General features: G+C 55.6%; 2 protein-coding genes across 2 annotated transcripts in view; one reads left to right on the top strand and one right to left on the bottom strand.

Moving 5' to 3' along the window:
- Positions 1-1,205: 1,205 nt before the first annotated feature.
- On the top strand, positions 1,206-7,439 carry BET1 (Bet1 golgi vesicular membrane trafficking protein). Its single transcript, XM_086467848.1, has 4 exons — positions 1,206-1,227; positions 4,126-4,241; positions 5,734-5,790; positions 6,244-7,439. Exons 1-4 carry the CDS (start codon positions 1,209-1,211, stop codon positions 6,397-6,399), a joined length of 348 nt encoding a protein of 115 aa, XP_086323974.1. The 5' UTR covers positions 1,206-1,208; the 3' UTR covers positions 6,400-7,439.
- A 2,372-nt stretch (positions 7,440-9,811) lies between these two features.
- The window catches only part of LOC104344909 (putative acyl-CoA dehydrogenase 6), a 77,859-nt gene continuing 65,949 nt past the window's right edge, over positions 9,812-21,721 (bottom strand). Inside the window, exons 6-9 of the mRNA XM_086468419.1 lie at positions 19,983-20,156; positions 15,422-15,583; positions 15,120-15,270; positions 9,812-9,902 (exon numbers count right to left, since the gene is read on the bottom strand). Of these exons, the coding sequence (XP_086324545.1) occupies positions 9,812-9,902; positions 15,120-15,270; positions 15,422-15,583; positions 19,983-20,156 (578 nt within the window). The remainder of the gene's footprint in view (positions 9,903-15,119; positions 15,271-15,421; positions 15,584-19,982; positions 20,157-21,721) is intronic.

Genomic DNA, 21,721 nt, shown 5'->3' with positions numbered 1-21,721 from the left:
AAATGCTCTGCAAAACAGTTCTCCCCTCGCTGAAATCCATTGCGCTTAAAGCCTCTGGTTTTCTCAAATCCTCTGTTTTGACTGGTGAGAGCCTCTCCCGCATGTCTGAAAGGTCAAAATAAACAGAATGCATCCATCGCATCACTGTTCAATTGTGTCTTACGAACCCTGGAACGGTCTGCTCCATTCATCCCACACGGTCGTCTTAGTAAAATAAAAAATTATCTGACTTCCACTTTTTATTTGAAACGTGTTAGTCCTCCTCTTTGGGCGTTACAGTTGTTAATGCTCAGGCTGCTGCAAGGGCTCTGAATTTTCTTATCACTCATTCAGCTGGTATTACTACGCAGCCGAAGCTGACATCAGAAATGGTACCTTAATATTAGAGAAAGAAATCGTGACTGGAATTATTCATAGATTACACCGCACACACATGACTTGGAAGACAAAGAATCAGCAGAGCTGGTTTTTTTTTTTTTTAATAAAAATGTATAGCCTGATCTCAAGCCAATACAAAAACTGTCCATGACTTCAAGAAATTTTGATTCTAGCCCTACGTAGTGGAATCCGGGAGGGAGAGCAGCAGCTGTGTCCGTGGCCGTCCTGCTCTATCTTGGTGTCATTTCACAGCACTGACAAGAAATCTACAGAAATACAGCGGAGGTTTCTGGGTGTGTTCCCTGCAGAACCAAACAAGAGATGGAGCAGCTTGTGCTGCTAACAAGGAGCTACAGGAAAGGATGAGCAGAATCGCGGTACTTAGCAACGACAATCGAGTAAATAATAATTAAATTATGTTAGCCATCAGCTAATAAAAAGGTCAAATACTTCCCAAGCACAGCTTGTATCAGAGTGCGGAAAAAGACACTTTCCCTGCTAATAAATCTAAAAAAGTGGGGTCACGGTGGAACAGACCCTGCTTTCCCCCCAGCGCCGCCCCGCGCTCCCCTCTCCTCAGCACCGCCCCGCCCCGCCCCGCCGCGGAACTACAGCTCCCAGCAGCCCCCGCGCGGCCCCGCCCCGCCCCGCCGCTCCCGGCGGCCCGCGCGGCGCTGTCGTGGCGCTCAGCGGCGGAAGGCGCCGGTCGGCCGAGCCGCCGCCGCGATCGCAGCCGGGGCCGCCGCCGCCGCCGCTCCGCTTCCCTGCGGCGCCGTGGGAGCCGCTCCCGTCCTCCTTCCGCTTCGCCCTCGGCGGCTGCGGGCGCAGCCATGAGGCGCGCGGGGCTGGGTAAGCGCGGCGGTCCCCGGCGGCGGGGCCTGCAGCCGGGCCGCCACAGCCGGGCCGCCACAGCCGGGCCGCCACAGCCGGGCGGGGCAGCGGCGGCTCGGCCGCCCTCGGCGGTGCTGGCGGGTTGAAGGGAGCGGGGTGGGGAGCTCGGCTGTGCCCGGGCCTGTGGGAGCGGCCGCCGGAGCCGGCCGGGCCGGGCCGGGCCGGGCCTGTCCCCGGGTGGGGGCTTGGGGGGCTGTGCCGCGGCGGGCTGGCTGCAGGGCCCGGGGGCTCGGCGCGGGGGGAGGCGTTACCCCCGCCCCTGGCTGCGTCTTCTCTCCGGCTGGGTTTGGGGAGCAGCACTGGGACTCGTAGTCAGTCGTGTTCTGAAGGGCGCTAACGCAGCCGTGGTTCTTCCCGTGGGCGGGCAGTGCAGCCAAGTGCTTTCCAAATCCTCGGCTGTTTTTTAATTGTAGAACTTCTGCATGTCTTCCTGCTGCGTTTGGGGGGAAAACCCAAACCCGGCTGTTGTCAGTTTATTGCAAACATGATCTGGTGCGAGGCCAAAGTCTCCACAGAGCTCCCGTGGAGCGTCTGCAGGAGCCCAGGCCCCGTTTCTTCAAGAATCTTTGAGCTCCCGTGTCACGTTCTGGAGAGCTCTGGCCTCGCTGTAAAGCTCCGGGGACGCTCACGCCCTGGAAGTTTATGACTGGGCTCTGGTACTTCATCCCAGAGAGTGAGTACTCAGGGGGTGATGAATGTGGCTAAAGCAGGTGCGTCGGTAACACCGCCCTGGGTGTACGTCCATGCTTTTGATCTGTGTTGTGTGATAGTGTTTGCACAAGATAAAACAAGTCTTGGATCCCCAAGGCCAAGAGAGGCGTTGGGATGTTTGTCATCAAGAGGTGGGCACTTGGCAGCGCTTCTGTCCTCGGCCCTTTCTTTGTCAGGCTAACGGTGACCTGGGGGTTGGACTGAAGCTGTGTCTGAGAAAGGAAGCGTTGGCTGTTTATGGAGGGAGCGCAGGGCGAAGAGCACATCTGCCTTTAGCGCGTCTCTGGCAGGCAGGGTCTCCAGGAGCATCCTGAAACAACCCCTTAAAAAACCTGCTGGAAGGTCTGTCATCCGCTGCAGTAAAACTTGCTCTTTTCCTTGGTGTTTCGCCTGTCAGCCCAGAGTTGCGCTGTATTTAGTAGGCTGGAGACAGAAGGTGGGCACCAGCACCTCTGCGGTGGGCACCAGCTACCTGGCGCCTCTTTTAGCCCGCGATGGTGTCGTGGTGGTGCCCACGTTGCGTGTCGAGGAGCGGCGAGGCGAGACGGCCCGCGGAGCTGCCGTGCTGCAGTCGCGTCCCTCCCGTCAGCAGCTGCGGCCCGGCCTCCGCCCGCTCCGCTACCTCTGCAGGGGCGGCTGTGCCCGGGCAGAAGCTTCGGGGCGGTGGTTCACATCAGCCCCCTCGCAGCCCGCGTGCGAATCCCAGCGACGGCGTTTTGGCCCGAGGCGCCGCGGTACGTTCGCGTACCAACCTCCTCCAAACCCCGCGGTCGGTCGGTCGGTCGGAGCACCGAGGCTGGCTGCCCGTGTAGAAGCAGAGCCCGTGAGAACAGCCCCGGCTCTCCAAATGGCGCCATTGGAATCGGCTCTCTGCATTCGGCCCTGGTGCTCTTGATTTCGGTGGGGGAAGAAGCTTCTTGGCTCTCACTGTGATGGAGACGCACGTTTCACCCCGTCTCGTTGAGAACTGGTCATTAGCTCGACTCACAGAATAACATTAAAGCCGTTCACAGGACAAACTTAAGATCTGTCGTTACTTAAGATTTTTTAAAGAAGGGCTTTATGGGTTAATGTCAAGTGATGCCACTTGTCAAAGCAGCAGGTAACTCTTCTAAAATCTTAACGTTGCGTGTGCCGAGCACACGGTGAAGCTGTTTGAGTCGGAGCTTCATCTGTGAGGGTGGCTGGCGTGTCTCCTCTGTGTCTTCCTCAAAAAGAAGGCAGGCACCTGAACGCAGAGGTCTCTGAAGTGCGCTGAAGGGGAATTAGCCAAAGGCGTTCAGCCAACACTAGTGTGGCATTCGGACGGCCCGTATGACCATTGAGTAATGGCACAACTGGATTGTGGAACTAATCCAGTAGGATCCTTACCACGAAGCCTGCGGCAGTTCTTGCCTGTTCGCCCCCCTCAGTCTGGGACTCTGTGGTTTCAGACCTTGCGTTTGAGGTCTGAGGCTGGTTTTGGTCTAGGCTGGACGCGGCTTTACTTCCCCCGTGCCCACGCTGCTGTCTGGCTGCGGTCTGCCGGAGATCTTCTCCGAGGCTGGAGGAAGCGAGTGTGAGGGGCGGAGGGGCTGTTGCTGCCTTCTGCCCCTCGTCTGGGCAGCAGTCCTGACGCTCCGTCACGCGACAGGCAAGGGCGGGAGCGGGGACAGAGATGGTGACGGAGATGGCAGCGTTCCGCTCAGCGGCCTGGCTCCCGGTCTCGGCTCCTGTTCGTAGGGAAAGGCGTGTGGGGATCAGGGCGACCTCTCCTTCAGGTGTGCGAGCAGGTGGTACTTGTCTTTGGTGGAGAACGGTCCCCACGTCCCCGTTTTCAGTGAGGTGTGCCGCTCTGCGCGGCGGCCTCGGTGCTCCCTTCCCGTCTCCGCGGGGCTGATTTCCATGGGAGTCATCGGAAAACAGTACCTGGGGCGAAGCTGGATCGTGTTGGATCACAGTCGTCCCCCGCGTTCCCTTCTGGGATCTGCGTAGCGAGGGGTAACCTGCTCGTTGGAGAGGGGCCCAGTCTCTGTCTCGGGCAGACGCGGCGCCTCCTCCCGGCTGCCCAGGGTGCCGGGAAGGAACCGCCTTTCAGCGGGAGGCGCGCTCTGCCGGGAGGGGCGGGCGCTGCTCCAGGGCTGCGCTCTGTCCGTGTGTCCGTAGGCGAGGGAGCACCCGCGGGTCACCACGGCTACGCCAACAGCGGGTACAGCGTCTACGAGGAGGAAAACGACCGGTTAACAGAAAGTCTGCGGACAAAAGTCAGCGCCATTAAATCGGTAAGTCCTGAGTTAGATTGGTGTCACCCCCCTTGTTGAACGGAATTGTACGGGCCAGTGGACAGAGTTTAAAAAATAACGTTAATTCTGGGGTGGGTTGGCCCTGGCTGGACACCAGGTGCCCACCAAAGCCGCTCTGTCACTGCCCTCCTCAGCTGGATGGGGCAGAGGAGATGCCATGAAAGGCCCGTGGGTCGAGACAAGGACAGGGAGAGCACTCAGCAGTTACTGTCACGGGCAAAACAGACCCAACTTGAGAAAATGAATTTCATTTATTGCCAATCAAATCAGAGAAGGGTAATGAGAAATAAAACCAAACCTTAAAACACCTTCCCCACACCCCTCCCTTCTTCCCTCCCAGTTCCTCTCCTTCCTGCCCCCCAGCAGTGTAGGGGGACGGCAAATGGGGCTTGGGGTCAGTTCATCACACATCTCTGCTGCTCCTTCCTCCTCAGGGGGAGGGCTCCTCACACCCTTCCCCTGCTCCAGTGTGGGGTCTGTCCCATGGGAGACAGTCCTCCATGAACTTCTCCCGCGTGAGTCCTTCCCACAGGCTGTGGTTCTTCATGAACTGCTCCAGCGTGGGTCCCCCACGGGGTCACAAGTGCTGCCAGCAGACCTGCTCCAGCCTGGGCTCCTCTTTCTGTGGGGCCATGGGTCCTGTCACAGCCTCCTTTGGGCATCCCCCTGCTCCAGCGTGGGGTCCTCCGCGGGCTGCAGGGGCACAGCCTGCCTCACCGTGGGCTGCAGGGGAATCTCTGCACCTGGAGCACCCCCTGCCCCTCTTTGCTGACCTTGGTGGCTGCAGGGCCACTGCTCTCACACGTTCTCACTCCTCTCTGGCTCCAATGGCTCCTGCACGGTCACTTTTTGTCTCCTCCTTCAACACGTTCTCCCCAAGGTGCTGCCACTGTCGCTCGTGGGCTCGGCCTCGGCCACCGGTGGGTCCATCCTGGAGCCAGCTGTATCAGACACGGGGGAAACTTCCAGCAGGTTCTCACAGAAGCCACCCCTGGAGCCCCCCCGCTACCAAACCCTTGCCATGCCAACCCATTACAAACCCAAGCCAGCCCTACCATCAGCCAGCATGCCCAGTCACTCCTCTGTAGACCTGACTCCTGCCACACGGTCCTCCGCCCCCCAGCATCAGCAGCTGCTCCGGGACGTGGGTCATCGCCACCTCGACACGACTGGGCTGTGGATTTTTGACAGCCCTCGTGCTAATCCTCAGGAGTTGTTCTCTGGAAAAGGGGGGGAGGCGCAGCGAGCACCTTCTGGGGCTGCCCGCCCGCTCGGGTGGCAGGCACCGGGGTCCCTGAGGGTCCCTGAGGAGCTCGGTGCTGCTGTTCCGTGCGTGGACGTGCCCCGTGCTGCGCCCACACTGTACCTGGGGAGCGCTGGCTGTGTCGTGCGGGTTGGGCCGGTTCCTCTCACCTGCCTATAACCCACTGCTCACCGTTAACGCTCTCTGGGTTTGTTTCTTTTTTAATAGCTTTCCATTGAAATCGGAACAGAAGTTAAAAACCAAAATAAGATGCTATCGGAAATGGTAAGTCCGCTGTCACTGACTGCCTGTCAGACGGGGCAGGACTCGTGCAGAGCGCTCCTCGTGCCGCCGTGAGCTTTCGGCTGCCTCAGAGCATGACCGGGGGGCAGCAGGGCGGGCGGGTGGGTGTGGTGCTTCCAAGGCTCCCGGCGCTCAGCCCCTGCTGTGGGTTGTTAGCAGAGGTACGGGATTATGGAACTTACTGGGGTTTAACAGCAGGAGAGGGAAGCAAAACATGGGGAATGCAGAAGTGCCTGGTTTTTGCTTTGGCTTGGGGAAAAAAAATACCTCTGGATAAGTGGGCAAAAGATTTTCCAGGTTAATTTTCAGAAACTGCCTCAAATAATTTTAGTTCTGGAAAAATTGAACAGGAAAAACTACACTTAGCAAGTGTTAGGGGTAACCTTTTTTCCTCAGAGTCACACAGTTTTCGTTGTTCTGGTGTTTTAACTGCAGGATACTGACTTTGACTCTGCGGGTGGACTCCTGGGCGCGACTATGGGCAGGCTGAGGATGCTCTCCAGAGGAAGCCAGACAAAGCTGCTCTGCTACATGATGCTCTTTGCGTTGTTTGTGTTTTTTGTAGTATACTGGATTATTAAACTGAGGTGATGCACGTTACCTTTGGGTTAAATGGTGTAATTTCACCTACAGAGCAGTCTTAGGGAGGACGCTGACCTAAAGGGGGCGGCTCTGTGGATAAAACACAGTGAAATTGCTGTAAATTGCATTAACTCTTAATGCGATGTTATAGACAGATTTCTTAATGTATCAGAATTTTTCCCGTCATCCTCTGTTTTGGGGGGATCATTTGTAAATACGCAGAAACTGTGAGTGCAGCAGGTTACTTTTTCAGGGCAAACTGTTTTTAGAATTGATTTTAAAAATACAGAAACCAGTGGTGGTTTGGGCAAGAAGGAACTGCAGAACACCAAGGCTTTCTCTCGTTCTGCTTTTCGTTCTGGGCCGTGCTCTACATTAGAGCTCCAGCTTCGGGCGCTCCCCGGCTGCACAAGCACGAGGAATACGTGGATCTTTCCAGATCTGTTTATCTGTGGATTTTTACAAGGCTGGCCTGAAGCAAACAGCTGTAACAGCGGTACCCCAGGAGTGGTTTCTGTGGCTGGGTCTGATAGTATCTGTGTTCAAGTAGCTTAAACCGTGTGTTTGGGGAGAAATTACTTAAAACTGGATTTTTTTTTTAAATTTAAACATGACAAAACACGCGTGCGCATCTGCTTTTAGGCAGGTGCCTTTGATCATTGGGATCAACAACACGGCCACAGCGCAAAGGATTTCTTTATACTTAAAGTACCTAAAACTTGATGATGCGGTTGAATCACTGGACGGTTACCGGGACCTGGTTACTGCCTGTCTGTGAACCTGCCCTGCGGGAGGGCCGCGCGTTCTGCCCTGAAGCGGGTTCCGAGGCAGCCGGGGAGGGGTTTTAGCTGGCAGGCCAAGCCTGGGCTCACCAGAGCGTTCCTCATAGCTGAAGCCACCACGCTGCCGAGTTCACCATTCCAAAACTCAAGTTTCCCAGATGCTGCAGTTGTACCTGTGATTTCTGAAAGAACTTTTGTGTCGATGCTGTACCGGGTGTTGCCATCAGTGCCCGCCGACGAACGGACCAATAAAGTGCCTGGCGCGTCCCCGCTGCTGTCGTTTGTGCCCAGCCTTTCCTGCGGGGGGTGTGGGAGGGGGCTGCGGCGAGGGGTAACAGAGGGGAGGGAGGTGCGCGCGCTACGTTCCTGTCACGTCAGATTTCCCCGGCAAGGGGACTGCGACACGTCAGTCACGGAGCCACCACCCAACACCCGGGGAAGCCCCCCATTTCCGGCTGCTTTGCGCTCTGCCTGTCAGGAGGTCTCCAACACTTCTACAACCGGCAGCCGAGCGCTCGCGCCACGGTGATGCATCGATTGTCCTCACGTGGGGGCGGCCGGGCTGGTGAGTTCCCAGAGGTGGCCCCCAGGGTGCCGTTAGCCACCCCAGGCTGATGCCCGTTTGGTTTTGATGAGGCGGTGGGGTGCGAGGGCACGCAGTGAGGTGGCAGTGACTGCCGTCCCCGTGTGACAGCCCTGCTCCTCGAGGGCCGGGCAGCCTCTAGAAACACCTTTCTGGCTCCTAAACACGGAGCGTGACCAGTTTCGAGACGCTCACTGTTTCCAGCCACAGACCTGCCGTACCCGTGAGCGGGCGGGGGTTTAACCACCCCCCACAAAGCGGGGACTGGGTGGCTGCAGCCCCTCCTACGGCCGGTACAGCTCCTGCCTTCGCTCTGCAGAGCACGCAAGGGCGTCCCCTCTGCCCTGACAGAGCACGGACCGGTGAAATTCTTTTACCCATCCTCCAGATCATGCATAAACCAACAGGATTTTCGTTTAAAACATCAAACCAGATTAAAAGGTAATTCATGCAGAACAGCACCGAGGTTGTCTGCCTTCCTCCCCGGTCCCCCAGTGGTGCAGAGGAGTGAGGGGACATGAACTGGGGGGAATCCGAAGCCTGTCCCTGCCTTTCTGCATTTCTTTAGGGAGAGTTGTCAGGTTTTCCATCATGCAGCCAGGGTGGGAAGTGGGGCGAAAGCTTAAGCACAAGGACTGCAGGAAGCCCCCAGCCAACCTTCCCCCTCTGTATGTTCGTTAGAAAACAGATGAGGGCTTTTTCCACAAAGCGAGAGGTGACAGGTGAAGGTGAAAGTGCTTGAGGCTGTTTCGCTGGGGAAGGGGAACCGTGCATTGCAGCCACAGCATTTTCCTCATGTGCATCTGCCCGGGCTTTACAGTCATTTTCTGGGAGGGAAGCATTGCTCTGACAGGACCTAAAATTCACAGACAGGCCGCGAGGTGTCGGGATGCTCCGGTAAGGCCTTGTAGAAGAAAACACACTGTACAGTGGGTACGGCAGAAAAACACCCGCAGCGTTAATTGTACTTCTGCCAAGTTGCAGTTACACAAGAATAGCGCAGTTATGATTATTCTTGGTCTGGAAATCTTCTACACAACGTTTATATATTGTGTTTCTCAGTTTAATGTAACAGACTCTCTCTAGCAACCATACAGGTAGTTCCAGGTGGGAGGACATACCCTCTTTTAACTATCAACCTGTTAACCTCACCGTATTGTGGCGATTCCATAGAAAATCCTAATCAACAAACCAGCACCTCCAGTTGATGATTACAAGGCCAATCCCACGGAAGCTTTTTCTCCTGCAATAGTACAGGCCGTCTCTCCTGGCTTGAAGGGCTGCTTTAGGAAGAGGTTAAGTAATTACACACAATTTTCGTATCAACATGTTTGTTTAAAAGATTTTTCTTTAATTACGCACAAACCACGATACCTTGCTGCTGCAGGTCAGGCCTCCAAAAGCTTCAGCTACAATTAAACCGTTGTTTGTAGAATTCTACAAATCACAGCCAGCCCCGCTCCCGCCACCAACACCCGTGCAAGTCACTGCGCGCTCGGCAGAGATGACAGAGCTCATTTGGATGATCACTGGCTAAAGATGGGGAAGGTTCTTGTAATGGAGAGCAAAGTCTCTGCGCCAGCGTCTGAACACGGCAGGGAAGAATTTGTGCCTTAACCCCTGACCCTGAAAGCAAAGCTAGACCGAAATGGGATGAGGCTGCTAGTGACACCACAGCCTAGCCCGAGGGAAGTTCTGTTTCTTAATTGGCAGCCTTGGTGCTCTGAAATGTAGACAGATATGCCTTGATTGAAGGTTACCTTTTTTTTGCGGGTGCTCAGTGGGGATCACCAGCCTTCCCAAAGCAGTAACCCACTGAAAAAATGGAAAACCACCTTGCAGGAGGCCCCACGCTTTCAGACTGCTTCGTATCAACAGGAACGTGACGCTGGAGAGCACAGAGCGGTGACGGCCGGAGACCTGGACGAGCGTTCGGTGGCAGAATTACTGTTACGTTTTCCACTCATTTTACCCTCGAAGCGTGTCCGGGCCGTTCCCTTCGGCGCGTCGGGCAAGCCCTGCTCCTGCTTCACCTTCGAGGAAGAGCGGGGGCACGTCACTTGCCTGGCAGCATTTCCATGTACTTGCATATGATGGAGAGCATGGTCTCATCTGTGCCACCGCCTATCGACACCAACCTCAAGTCTCTGTGGAAACAAAGAGCCGATTTAAACACCCGCGTGCTGCGCGGACGGCACGAGCCCAGAGCTGTGCCCACCCCGTAGTCGTTCTACGCGATTACGGAGCTGCTCCTACGCCGTGGAAACCCCGCGGTTACAGCAGGACACGCCTGGGGACAGACGAGTTGTCAGCAGCGCAGACACCCCGCTGTGCTCCGGGGGGGTCGCTAATGCAAACCCAAAAGGCTTAAGATAACCATTTGCCACATCCGAGTTTCAGATTCTTTCAAAAATAACCTTAACTCAGCGTAACAGCGTATTTTCACCTCAAAGTGAGCGACAGCCTCTCCTAGCGCACAGCCGCCCCGCTGAAGCCCGGCCAGACCTGCAGCTGCCCTCCTGCAGACCAGTTCAGGTCTCCCGACTGCGGACTGGGACAGAAAGCATCCCAGGCTCTTCTCGGGGTCACCTGCTCCCGTCCCCTGGCCGTGCCCAACCCCTCACCCACCGCCCCTCCGTGATACCACCCGCAACACCCCCAGCTCCTCTGCAAAGCCGCCGGGGCCTCAGCCCGTCGCCGGATTTGGGGGAGCTCCTGGAGGGCCAGCAGCAAAAAGCGTCGCGGCCCTGAACTCTGCGTGGTCAAGCGAGCGTCCATTGGTCAGCCCGTGAGGTGCTGCAGGGCGGCACGGGGGAGGCACCGTGTTCGCTCCAGCTTTTCACCAACCACCACCCTGGTCTCCCCACGGCTCTGCGAGAGCTGGCACGGTCCGTAGCGGTGTTATGGGGTGTTACACTCTAGTATCACAGTCTAGTAGTAGAGGGCATGTAAAGCCCCTGTTTTAAAAGAGAACGGCTGCTCCGAGCTTGTTTCCTTTTGATTTGATATTTCTGATTGTACTCATTTAGAAACTGCCCCTGGCACCCCAGAGCCGCCCCACCAGGACAGCCGAAGCCCCCTGTGCTAGCCACGCTGCAGACCACTGCGACCATAAGCCCTTTTCTTCACAAATTCCTTTTCCCCTTTGGGGAAAATTAAAAAAACCCAACCAACCCACCCCACAGCACTGAACCAGTTCTGCTGGGCTACCTCTGCTTAGTCCCAGAACCTGAGGGCTCCCCAGCGTCCTCCGGGCAGCAGGGCCGGACCACGGGAGGTCACTGCCCTCCGTGCTGCGGGGCCGTCTGCTTTTCCGAGCCACAGCCAGGCCCTGCCAGCGCTCAGCGTCTCGCAGCATCACAGCGCTGCGGCGACAGCAAATAATTAATCCTCAGGACTCCCCCGTGATGCCCGTAACGATCCTCCGCTTGCAGCGGGAGTCCTGGACACGGGGCGCGTTCACACGGAGCTGTAAACAGCCGGGGGCGAGATCTGGCTTTGGTGGCGCACGGCTGACACGGCGGGTGCTCACATATAAACACGTCTTTTAAAAAAAACAAACGCTTTTCACGTATGGTTTTGTGGGTGCGTGTCCTTACAAAGTTGCTGTTGATGGTACTTTTGTCTCTATGGGTGAAAAAAAGGAATATTTCCCACATATTTCCTACAGCATCCAATACAGTATCCAATATTTCCTACAGAACCTGGTAGCAGGTGACTACTGCCAGTCTCTGCCCCAGGGAGGCAGGACAGAAGGTTTCACCTCGTTTAAGAGGATTGAGATGACAAAGGACCGGAATGACTTCAATCTGGCAGCCCTCTTCTGGGAGAGCGACTTGCTTTCAGAGTATGAAAACGAAACCACGGGACTAACGATCCTGCCAGGAACTCTGTGAGGAAGCTGGGGGAGATGACACAGTAAAGTGACTTGTGTATCAGCTTTTTAGCGTAAGTTCAGGGTTTGATACTCGATATTCTATCAAGGCTGCATTACTAATACAGCACATAAATATTTTAACATACGTAAATATTACCATTTTATTGCTCGAGGTAGGCTGCTCCTGGAATGCTTCTGACGCAGCACAGCAACACTTCGCTTCCCGACTGCTGCGCGGCCTCGGGGCTGCGCCCGTGACAGAGCAGCAGGTCCTGCGCTACCGGCAGCCGCGCCGGGGCGGGCACCCCTCTGCGACGGGCTCACCCGGACCGAGGACGGTGAGGAACCAGCCTGCAACGCGCCGCACGGTCACGCACAGCCGGCACTTTGAGGGACCCCACCGCTAGCTGCTGGCTGAATGCTCTTTTCCTTAGAGAGGGGGAGTGTGCCCGAGGGGAGAGAGGAATCCTGACCCTTGTTCTGGACCCTGTAAAGAGTCTCCCCTCACTGAGGAAACCTCATGCACCTGAAGCACCGCTGTAGATAACACTTACTCTATTCAACCAAATCGAGATGTAAACTACATTAAAAAGCAATCCAAACTCTGACAGATTAAAAAAAAAATAATAATTTCAGTGCTGAGTTAAGTACCTGCACTTATGAGGAAGGGCAAGGAGCCCTTCCCAGCCACCAAACTCAGTCCAGGTTATCAATAATTTCTAGTTTGGCAGCAAGAGGAACAATAAGGACTCTCCGTGTCACCAGGTTTCCCATTCCCATAGGTAGGTACCACGTCACCTAACCTCCTTCAGAAAGGTACCGAGCACTGCTTTAAGGAGAAAAACCAAGCTCCCTTTAATCTGGGACTGTCCTAATTTGAAGGCTGTCACATAACAAAGTTGGTCTAAGGACCAGGAACCCTCTAATTTACAGCCTGAACGCGCCCCTGAGCAGTGTAACCAGCACAGCCCTGCAGTCCAACGTCCCTTGTAAGAACGGGCAGCAGCTGGACACAGTGTTCAGCGCGTGGAAACCACCTTAATTAAAAAACCTCAAACTTTGTTAAGAAGGCCAGACGGGTTCTTCCCGTAACAAGCATAGGTAACTACTGTTAAAATACACACTTCACCTGAAATTTTTTAAAACTCATGAAATCTGAAAAATTGCGATATGCTTGCTGCAAGCAGCTCTCCTCCCTCTGATCTCTCACCACCTGGGGTTTCATACGGATTGTGTGGGTTTGTTCAATAACTGATTTTTCCTCAGTCACGATGTCTTCGAGGCAACTTCATTCAGGGGCGAGCAAAGCAAACACACGCCGCTCCAGTCTGGCGCGCTCCTTCTCCAGAGCCTGCTGGCAGGGCAAGGCCCGCTCTTATTGGGTTTTATATTGGCTGGCATTGTTCTATTAAACCCTCTGGCGTTTGGGCTCAAAAGCTGTTTTCGCAACCCCACGCTCCTTCCCACAATCCCTACGACTGGAGACGAGACGTTCACAGACACAGTGCCAGCCCGGGAGAGGCACCTACGGGGCGAAAGAGCCCCCGTGTTGTGCCTTCCAGAGCGCGCCGCGCGGCGCGAGCCTCCGCGGTTCTGCGGAGCTGAGGACCACCGACCCAACCGAGACGCGACGGCAGCTCGTGCCGCGCCAGCTGGTCGCCTCCCCGGGGCTGCAGGCGCCCACCCGCACCCCGCCGGGCGCCCCGAGGAGCCGTCGCCCGGCAAGGATGGACGTTTCCTCGGGAGCTCGGCGGGGGTGACGCTACGGAGCTCGCCCAAGGCCGCGGCTGGACGTCACGCTGCGCGGTGACGCTTCGTGCCACCTGCCAACCGCCGCGGGGACGCGGGCGGCTCCTCGGACCGCCGCGCCGGGAGGAGTGGCTTCAGGAAAGCCGCTGCTCTGCGTATCGTCACAGATTGGCAAGATTCTGACTCGAACCTGTAATTGTTTATTTAGGTAATTCTCTGCTCCTGCCTCCCTGGAGCTTACGGTTACTCAAGAATGGAGTTTTACTGATTCACAGAAAATTTTATAGGTATCACACCACCTTTGGCCACATTTTTTCTTTGGTTTAGACGCAGAAAGATCGGTTTCTTTAGCCAGCTGGCACAGTTTACACCAACAGGGAATACTCTGGATTTCTTCACAGGAAAAAATGTTGACGGCGCTGGTGTTCTCTGGAAGCTGCACAGAAAAGCCCTGCCCTGAGTTTGCAATAACAGACTTGGCAGGAAATCTAGAGACAAGCCCGAGCTACACGTTCATCTGCACACCTACTACACGGACAGCAAGCGCTTCACAACAAGGATTCGTTTCATTCAGAGTGCCGCAGCTGTTAACAGCCGCATCACGAGGGACCACTAGCAGCTAAAAGTGAGGCTATGAAGAAAGTAACTCAGAAAAACCATCTTATCCGCAGCTGGCTGAGAGCCTCCGCCGTACAGCAGCCTCTACCTGCACCAGAAAGCTCCAGGAATCCACAAGGCAGAAAAGGCCGAGGATCTCTGACTTACCACAGCGGCACTCTTGTTCATAAAATGCTATTAAAACCAGAAAAAGTAACTCAACCTACTAAAAAGGAACAAGCTTTTTACAGATTTTTTTTTTTAAGCGTTCTGCTCTCACACAGATACACTCACCAACTCTTCCAACTAACTGAACCGCTACCGAACTTTGCCAGCCTCTGAGAATAGGTATCGTACCTACAGGGGCTGGCCTGAAATCTGTTACTGCAAAAAAATGCAAGTTCCATTTTGGTCCTTCTACAGAATAAAAGACATCAGGGCCAGAATTTTCCTGACAGCTGCAAGGAAACTGTTGGCTTCGAGAGAATTTTGCTGTAAGTATATGGTAAAACTTGAAGGGACTCTCACTAATTTGCAAAAATGCCCCGGCTGTGTTTTAACGACCGAACAGCTTGCTGGAAGCAGCTGCACCTCTCATACGTCTGGTGTGGCTACCCGGGGCGGGAGGGGACTGCCCCGGCAAGGGCCACCGCAGCAGCCCAAGGCACACGTACAGCTGGGGAAAAAGGTAAAGCGGATTTTCACTGGCTTTGGGAGAAAGCTCCTGTTTCGGTTTAGTTCTGTTCTTGTGATCAAGGCCACAAGCAAAGACGAAAGAGAAAAGAAATCACTTGTTGGTAGGCTCCTCCTTTTTCCCCTGGCAGGTACCAGCAGACCCTCAGGGAAAACGTGGGGTGTACTTCTTCCCCCTGACACTGCAGCTGCGGGTAGTTCCAACCAGGCCGCTGTGAGGCAGAGCCAGGATTCGGCCCAGGAACAGCCAGCCGACGTCCCGGCACTCACACAGCTCGCCCCAGAGTCAGTGGCCACGGATGCCCTTGCAGCCACCCCAGCGACACGCCGCTCGGCGGGACGACACCGCCCACACCGGCGAGGGGCTGGCACCCTTTTCGAGGGGGGCACATCGAAGGGGCCAAACTTCAGCAGAGCCATCGCCAGCTTCCACCGCTCGCTCGCTCACCTGTAAAACCGGCTCACCAGGACCTCGCTGGTGAATCCCATTCCTCCCCAGAACTGGAGACAGCTATCGGTCACCTCGCGGGCCAGGCGACCCGCCTTCAGCTTCGCCATGGAGGCAAATTTTGTCACATCGTTGCCTTCCACATAGAGAGCTAAAAAAAAAGAAAAAGAAGAGAAATAAAAAGGCAGGGCTCCTGATGGCAGCCTGCCTCTCTGGCAACCACCCCCCCCGTGTCCCCGCAGCCCGGTGACGTCCTTCGGGCGGCGGGCAGCACGCCCGGGGAGGCCGGCGCGGGAGCTCACCGACGGCGCGGTGCAGCAGCGAGCGCAGGAGCTCCACTTCGGTGGCCAGCTCGGCCAGGCGGAAGCCCACGGCTTGGTGGTGCAGGACGGGCTGGCCAAACACCTTCCGCTGGCGAGTGTAGTCAATCGTCTCCTGTATCACAGTTTCCAGCGGCGCCAGGACTGGAAGAAGCGAAGCACAGAACAAGACGCCCTTTTAGCCAGGTCTGACTTTTTTCTTCTCATGGAAAAAGATGGGTTTTTCACATTGTACAGACGATACATTAGGGTTTCTAACACGGCTCATTCCCCACACGTGAAGTTTCAATTCTGAAAGTCTGGTATTTCCTCCCACCTTGCAGAGCCCTTTATCCCCATTTCACCTGAGCCCCAGGCTGCAAAACCGGGAGGAGAGCGAAGAGGAGGGAAGGAAAGTCACAGAGAGCGGTACGTAACGAGGAGCACAAACTTTATCCCTAACGCCTCATCTGGGGCCCTGGAAAAGCCTGTGACAACTCCTGCCTTCCACGCAACCTGCGTCCTGAAGGCCTGCGGCGATGCCGGCGGCAGGCAGCGTGCTCCCTGGGGAACGCTGCGGAAACGTACGCTCTTGGAAGGCTCCAGGGAGGAGGCAGAACCCTATTCGGAGATCAGGGAACGCCACAGGCTGCACTCTGTGACCAGATCCCAGTACAGAGAGGAAGGGAAAACCACTACAACCCACAGCCGCTTTCAGCAAAAGCTAACGAGAGTTCCGACGGGAGCAGAACCAAACAGCACGCTGCTGGGGACGGGCAGCAGAGGTGGCGGACGCGGCTCAAAGCCAGAGAACTAATTTCTGAGCAAACTTAGAGACACCCTGTCTTAAACAAGATTAAAAGGGAAGTTTCTTTTCCAAGACAAACCAGCCTCGAAGTGACGGGCCGGGCTGGGACAACAGCAGGGACTGAGTTTGAGGAGAACTGTGTTTGGCGAATGTGGACCCGGGTCACCAAGGCAAGCGGTGGGGAGAGGGAGCGTTCACAAGTCCATCTGTACGAGAAGGGTCACACTTTCTCTTTTCAAAACTTTTTTGGAGTCTCCTCCTCTGGAGACATTCAAAACCCGCCTGGTCGTGTTCCTGGGTGACCTGCTCTGGGTGACCCTGCTCTGGCAGGGGGGTGGACTAGGTGATCTCCAGAGGTCCCTTCCAACCCCTGACGTTCTGTGATTCAAAATACGCATCTCCACACCGAAAATACGCATCTCCACACCTGCTCTCAGGTAGAATCGACACCACAAAGCTCCGAATCTGAAGTGCAGACCCCAGCCAGGCCTGGGCTGCTGCAGACCCCTTTCCCACCTGCCAGTCGCTCACACACAGCTCCCTCAGAGCCGGGGGGCCCCCACCCTCCTTCCTGCATCGCCTTCGGACGTGCCCCCCGCGCTGCTCTCCCGTGCAGCCTCACGTCCCGCCCGTCGCCCCCTGCCACGACCACCCCCAGCTCTCCCCCCGAGCGGGGTTTCGGGGGCGCAGCCGTACCACGGCGCGGGGCACCGCGAGCCCCCACCTGCCGACAGCTCCTGCCACCCGACGGCACGCAGCGCTGTGCCGCTCGCGGAACTCCAGGGAAATGCCCTTCTTCACGGGGAAACTCATTTTCTCACCGAACTTCCCCCCCCCCCGATATTTGTTCGTCCTTCGTCACCCAACGCTCTGCCCATCCTCAGACAAACGGGGCCCCGCGGGCTTCTACCGCCAGCACGTGCGGGAGACGTCGCCCCAGGGCGGCCCAAGGCACAAACCCGCGGTCCGCCACGCAGCCAAGAACCGTGAAAGCGCCTCAAGCTGCAGACACAGAGCGATCTTTACCTCGTGCCTCCCTCCAACATACGTTTTCCTACTCGAAACTCCTGCTCGCTGCAAACACCCTCTGCCTTGCCACGTCTCCTCTCACAACGAAAGGAAATCGATGTATTTTTCTTAGGCTGCGGCTGATCAGTCTCCAGCGAGGCGCACAGCGAGCTCCAAGCTGAGCAGCCTGTCTCTGAAGGACGCGCACTGCCCCTGCCAACGGCTCCGTCACCCTGCGCCCCGGCCGTGACTCAGTGGTGCTCACAAAGCCGAGGCTGCCCGAGCAGAGCAGGCACTCGAGAAGCGCCATTCTGCTCTCTCACACACTCAACTCCCTCCTCGCCTCCACGTTAAGCAATTCGCAAAACCCCCGTTTGCTTTCTTGCCGTAGCAACATTCTTTTCCTGTGATCAGCGCAGCAGGTCCACGAACGGACGGCGTTTGCCGGGTGTCACCCCACGGGAGAGACACGCGGCAGCTCTTCGCCCCCAGTGAAGCAAGAAACCCAGCGCCTTTGACCAATGCCTTGGGTGATGTGTCACTCGGAGGAACAGACCACACCTGGGACCAACTTTTGCAATTCCAGGAAATCAGTTTTTCCATTTCTATTTTAAATCTCTTTGGCTGAAAATTCATTTCAAATGGGGAAAAAAAAAAAAGAAAAAAAAAAAGGTGAAGGAGGAAGGAAACTCCCCACACGTTCTGAAATCTGGCCACAAAGATTACTAATAAACAAAGAGGAGGCTGGAGCACAGAAACTTGGTGCTAAAAACCACATAAAAACAAAGCAAAAACCCCCCAAACTCAACAAAACAACCCCCAAAAAGGAAAGAAAGAGAAGGGCAGTCTCCTGCCAGGTTCCAGGAAGCAGCGCAAGCGAGGATGCCAGGGCTGGCCCCCACAGCGCTCGAAAGCAGACTGACGACTTTCAGCGTCACGTGAATAGTCACGAACCGGGAAGGAACAGAAATGTCCTTCTGAGGGCCAGAAACGAGGACTGGGATTACGGCACAGACCTCCTCCCAAGCCTACGAGGGCGCGCGCATCGTTTTGCATCCGTAAAGCCATCTGCAGGGCGGGAAGCCAACAGCTAGATGTCGTGGTGGGACAAACCACATCCACCGAGCACCCGGCTCCCTGCTGGACACCGTTACTCTTTCCTCTTGTTTTCCACAACTGGCTACACCTCCGAAATCCTCAGCTTGGCCCGAACCACGGACTTGTCCCCGCTCCCAGCGCGGTCACGCGTTGTCCACCGGACAGCGGACGAAAGCAAAGCCAAGCGGCCCAGGAGGGAGCTCCCTCTCCCTCGGGGAGCTCCAGGGCTCTCCCTCGCCTGGGCACGGCGGGGCGAGCGAAGATGCCCTCCCCAGGGCGAGGGTTCTCCTGCTCCCGCGGCGCCGCCCGGGGCAAAAAGGAGAATTGAAACCCGGCGTCCCGCTTCCCGGCCCCCGCGGCGCCTGCCGGGCAGTTGTGCAAGGCGGGACAGCACCGGGCTGCCGCGGCGTTCGCAGGAGTGACCTAACCTGCGCCACGCTCCGCCGTCTGATGCTGACACTGCCCGGCGCTTTTGCCTGGGGCACGAGTAACGCCGTGGGCTGCTCTGCTGCCTGGGGAGCACCGCTGCAAGCCAGAGCTTCTGGTGGGCTTCCAGCTGAGCGTAAACACGCACAATGCACGCCCCTGCGGTCTGTGTTTGCCTCCATTAAAGCAGGACCAGCAGCAGGGCCACGTCTCTCCTTGCCCGAGTCTGCAGTGGCATCCCTTGCCAGTCTAACCTCCTTTCTTTGCTAAAATGACTCCCACTGTTTATCTCCGGCTGAACTAAGAATTTTGGCCCAAACCAAAGATTTTTTTAAAGCATTTGAACTCTAAAATATATGGTCTGGGATCAACTCACAACACGCAAGACTTGAGGTTTTTTATTTGGTCACTGGATCAGTAAAACACTTCTTGGCTCCCCGGCCACACGCAGACAGCAACAGACAGGGTCTGCACAGGAGCACAAACGTGGTGAGGTCATTTACACAACTCTGAAATTTAGAGGGGGCCAATCTTGCCATGAGCCACCTATTTCAGTGGAAGAAACAAGCACTGTGGGGTGGGGGGAAAGGCTGGGACACTGAAAATGGACAATCCAGACTTGGCTCTGGTTACCTGGAATAGCCAGAACCCGTCTAACTCAAACAATGTGGATTTAAGTAAGCCCTCAGTCCAGAGTAACAGGAACTCTGTGACAGGGTAACTTCAGAGCAGGGAATCTGGCGCTGTACCGCTTCTGCCCAGCGTCTGCAGAGGTAACACAGACCTGCAAAACAAAGCTCTCGCATCCTGTAAGAGCCACTTCTTTACACAGCCACCTAGTTCATGGTCTAAAATCCAGGGTAAGCATCATTGCTTGCTGTACTACAGGAAAAGTCACCGTCCTTCTCTGTCATGCCAGTGTTTTGACAGCCTTTGTACTTTATCTGTGGCGGACACGACGCGATACTTTATGTTCTTATCAGCAGAAAAGGGCCAAGAAAAAGAAACAAGGCAAAACCAGCCCTGGGACGCCCCACAAAGTATATTCTGCTTCAAGCTCTCCCACAGAAAGGGAAGGTCGCCTACGCCACGACAGGCTCCGGCAGATTTCAAACCCAGCCCGTACGAGGTCACTGCACCCGCGACAGAAGGGAAGGGCTGTTGGTCACGGGGAGGGCGACCCCCGGGTGCCCGCCCGGCCCCGGCGTGCGAGCGGTGCCTTACCGCTGGCGACTCCCCACAGCCGCTCTTCTTGGAACTGCAGCATCTGGTACGTGAAACCCTTCCCTTCCTCGCCGATGAGGTTTCTGCGGGGGACCCTCACGTCTTCAAAAAAGATCTGAGCCGTGTCCGACGACCTCATGCCCAGTTTGTCGATCTTCTTAGTGACGTGAATGCCTGAAGAAAAAGGGGCATGAGAAAGGCCACAAACCCCAGAAGCACCAGGTACAAGCACAGCATTCTGAGAAAGCCAGGCTTGCAGATGTGAAGGTCTGTGTCAAGGCTACAGTGAAACCTACCTTCAGGATAAACCTAACAGTATTCTGGAATTTAAGAGTAAAACAGCCCACATCCTATTTTTAAGAAGGTTTTTTTTCCCATTTTATTTAACTAGCAAATCAGAAACTGTGCACTTGTGAAGGTCCCTTTCCATTACGTCCCCAAATAACAACTGTTTACTAGCAGCAATAATCTTACTGCATACACATCCTGAAACTTGCTTACGTTTCACTTTTAGTGCTCTATAATAAAGTTCTGGAATTCAATTTAGCAGTATTTGCCGAGTACCTGCGCTGCTGGGAAACAGTAGAGAAATATTTAATAATGACAAAAACAGAGCTACGTTTTAAGCTGCAACTAGAGATTTTCTCCTCCTGGAAAGTCTCTTCCTTCCCTCTCTTCCACATTTACCCTCCCCCTTTCTAGCCCACCCTGATTTTTTCTGGTACCTGTAGAAAAGAGAGGGTATAATTACGCAATACCGCTTTTTCCTAATAACAAGAAGTTAGACTCAAATTCTTAACTGCTACAAACATCCAACCATTCCACGTGAACTCCAAATTTTGTTAGCACAACGTATTTTCAGGACGGCCTACAAACCCCTGTTTGCTTCACCTAAGCAGTCACAGCGCGGTCCACAGCTCATTCCCCTGAGCTCTCCTGTGGACACCCTTGTGAAGGGCGTTTGCTGCCCACAGCACCGACCCTGCCTCACCGGCCGCGGCCGCTGGAGGCCAACCCGGTTCCTTCAGGCCTGGCCACGCAAGGCTTCACCTGCCCGGTCACACCAGGTGGGACGCCTTCCCGCTGCGTGGTTTTCCCTGGCTACAGGCTCCCTCCTGCTCTTGGAGACGCCAGCACGGCTTTCCGCTGTGCCGCCAGAGCGCAACAGGCACCCACGGGGGTGTTGGTGGCAACTCCCTCGTCTTCAGTTTTTATCTCCTTGTTGCCCTGGGGCTAATGCGAATATTCGGCGTGGAAGTCAAGGATGTTTCAGAGGTAAACTGAGGCCAACAAACAGGTATGAGGAGTTTTGCAAAGTGTGCTGACTACATCTGCCAAGTCACTATACACCGAAAACCAGCCCTCCAAATCCGCACGTGTGTCTTTGCAGAAAACATTTCACTGCCCACATACGTGGTATTCTAACCAGTGTTGTGATGAGGAAACATCCTGGCAAGATTTTCCTCTTTATTCTATTTTTTTTCAATCTTCTACTACTCTCTGATGCGGCTTAGGAGGAGTTGGTCACCACACGGACCATCGTGTCCCCCTCCACACGTGTTTGTGCCTTGCCGTCCTTCACGGCTTCCAGCGACCATCTCTTTCTGACCCAACACCGACATCTCGACTCTGACTGACAGGAGGCCTTCAGCCACGTGAACGCCACTTCGGTTTTGCAGGCAGAAGTAGCTGCCAGTCGTTCCCTTCAAACCGGCACGCTCTGGCTGCACTGAATAAGG

The sequence above is a fragment of the Leptosomus discolor genome, chromosome 7, assembly GCF_034619465.1.
Source record: "Leptosomus discolor isolate bLepDis1 chromosome 7, bLepDis1.hap2, whole genome shotgun sequence".
NCBI classification, from domain to species: Eukaryota; Metazoa; Chordata; class Aves; order Leptosomiformes; family Leptosomidae; genus Leptosomus; species Leptosomus discolor.
The sequence above is the reverse complement of the archived record's forward strand: the minus strand, read 5'-3'. Positions and strand labels throughout refer to the sequence as shown.

What these genes read in the sequence shown, in the direction of transcription:
- BET1 (XM_086467848.1), top strand. An exon ending in AAGTCAGCGCCATTAAATCG is followed by an intron (nt 4,242 to 5,733) that starts GTAAGTCCTGAG and finishes CTTTTTTAATAG; the next exon opens with CTTTCCATTGAAATCGGAAC. An exon ending in ATAAGATGCTATCGGAAATG is followed by an intron (nt 5,791 to 6,243) that starts GTAAGTCCGCTG and finishes TTTTAACTGCAG; the next exon opens with GATACTGACTTTGACTCTGC.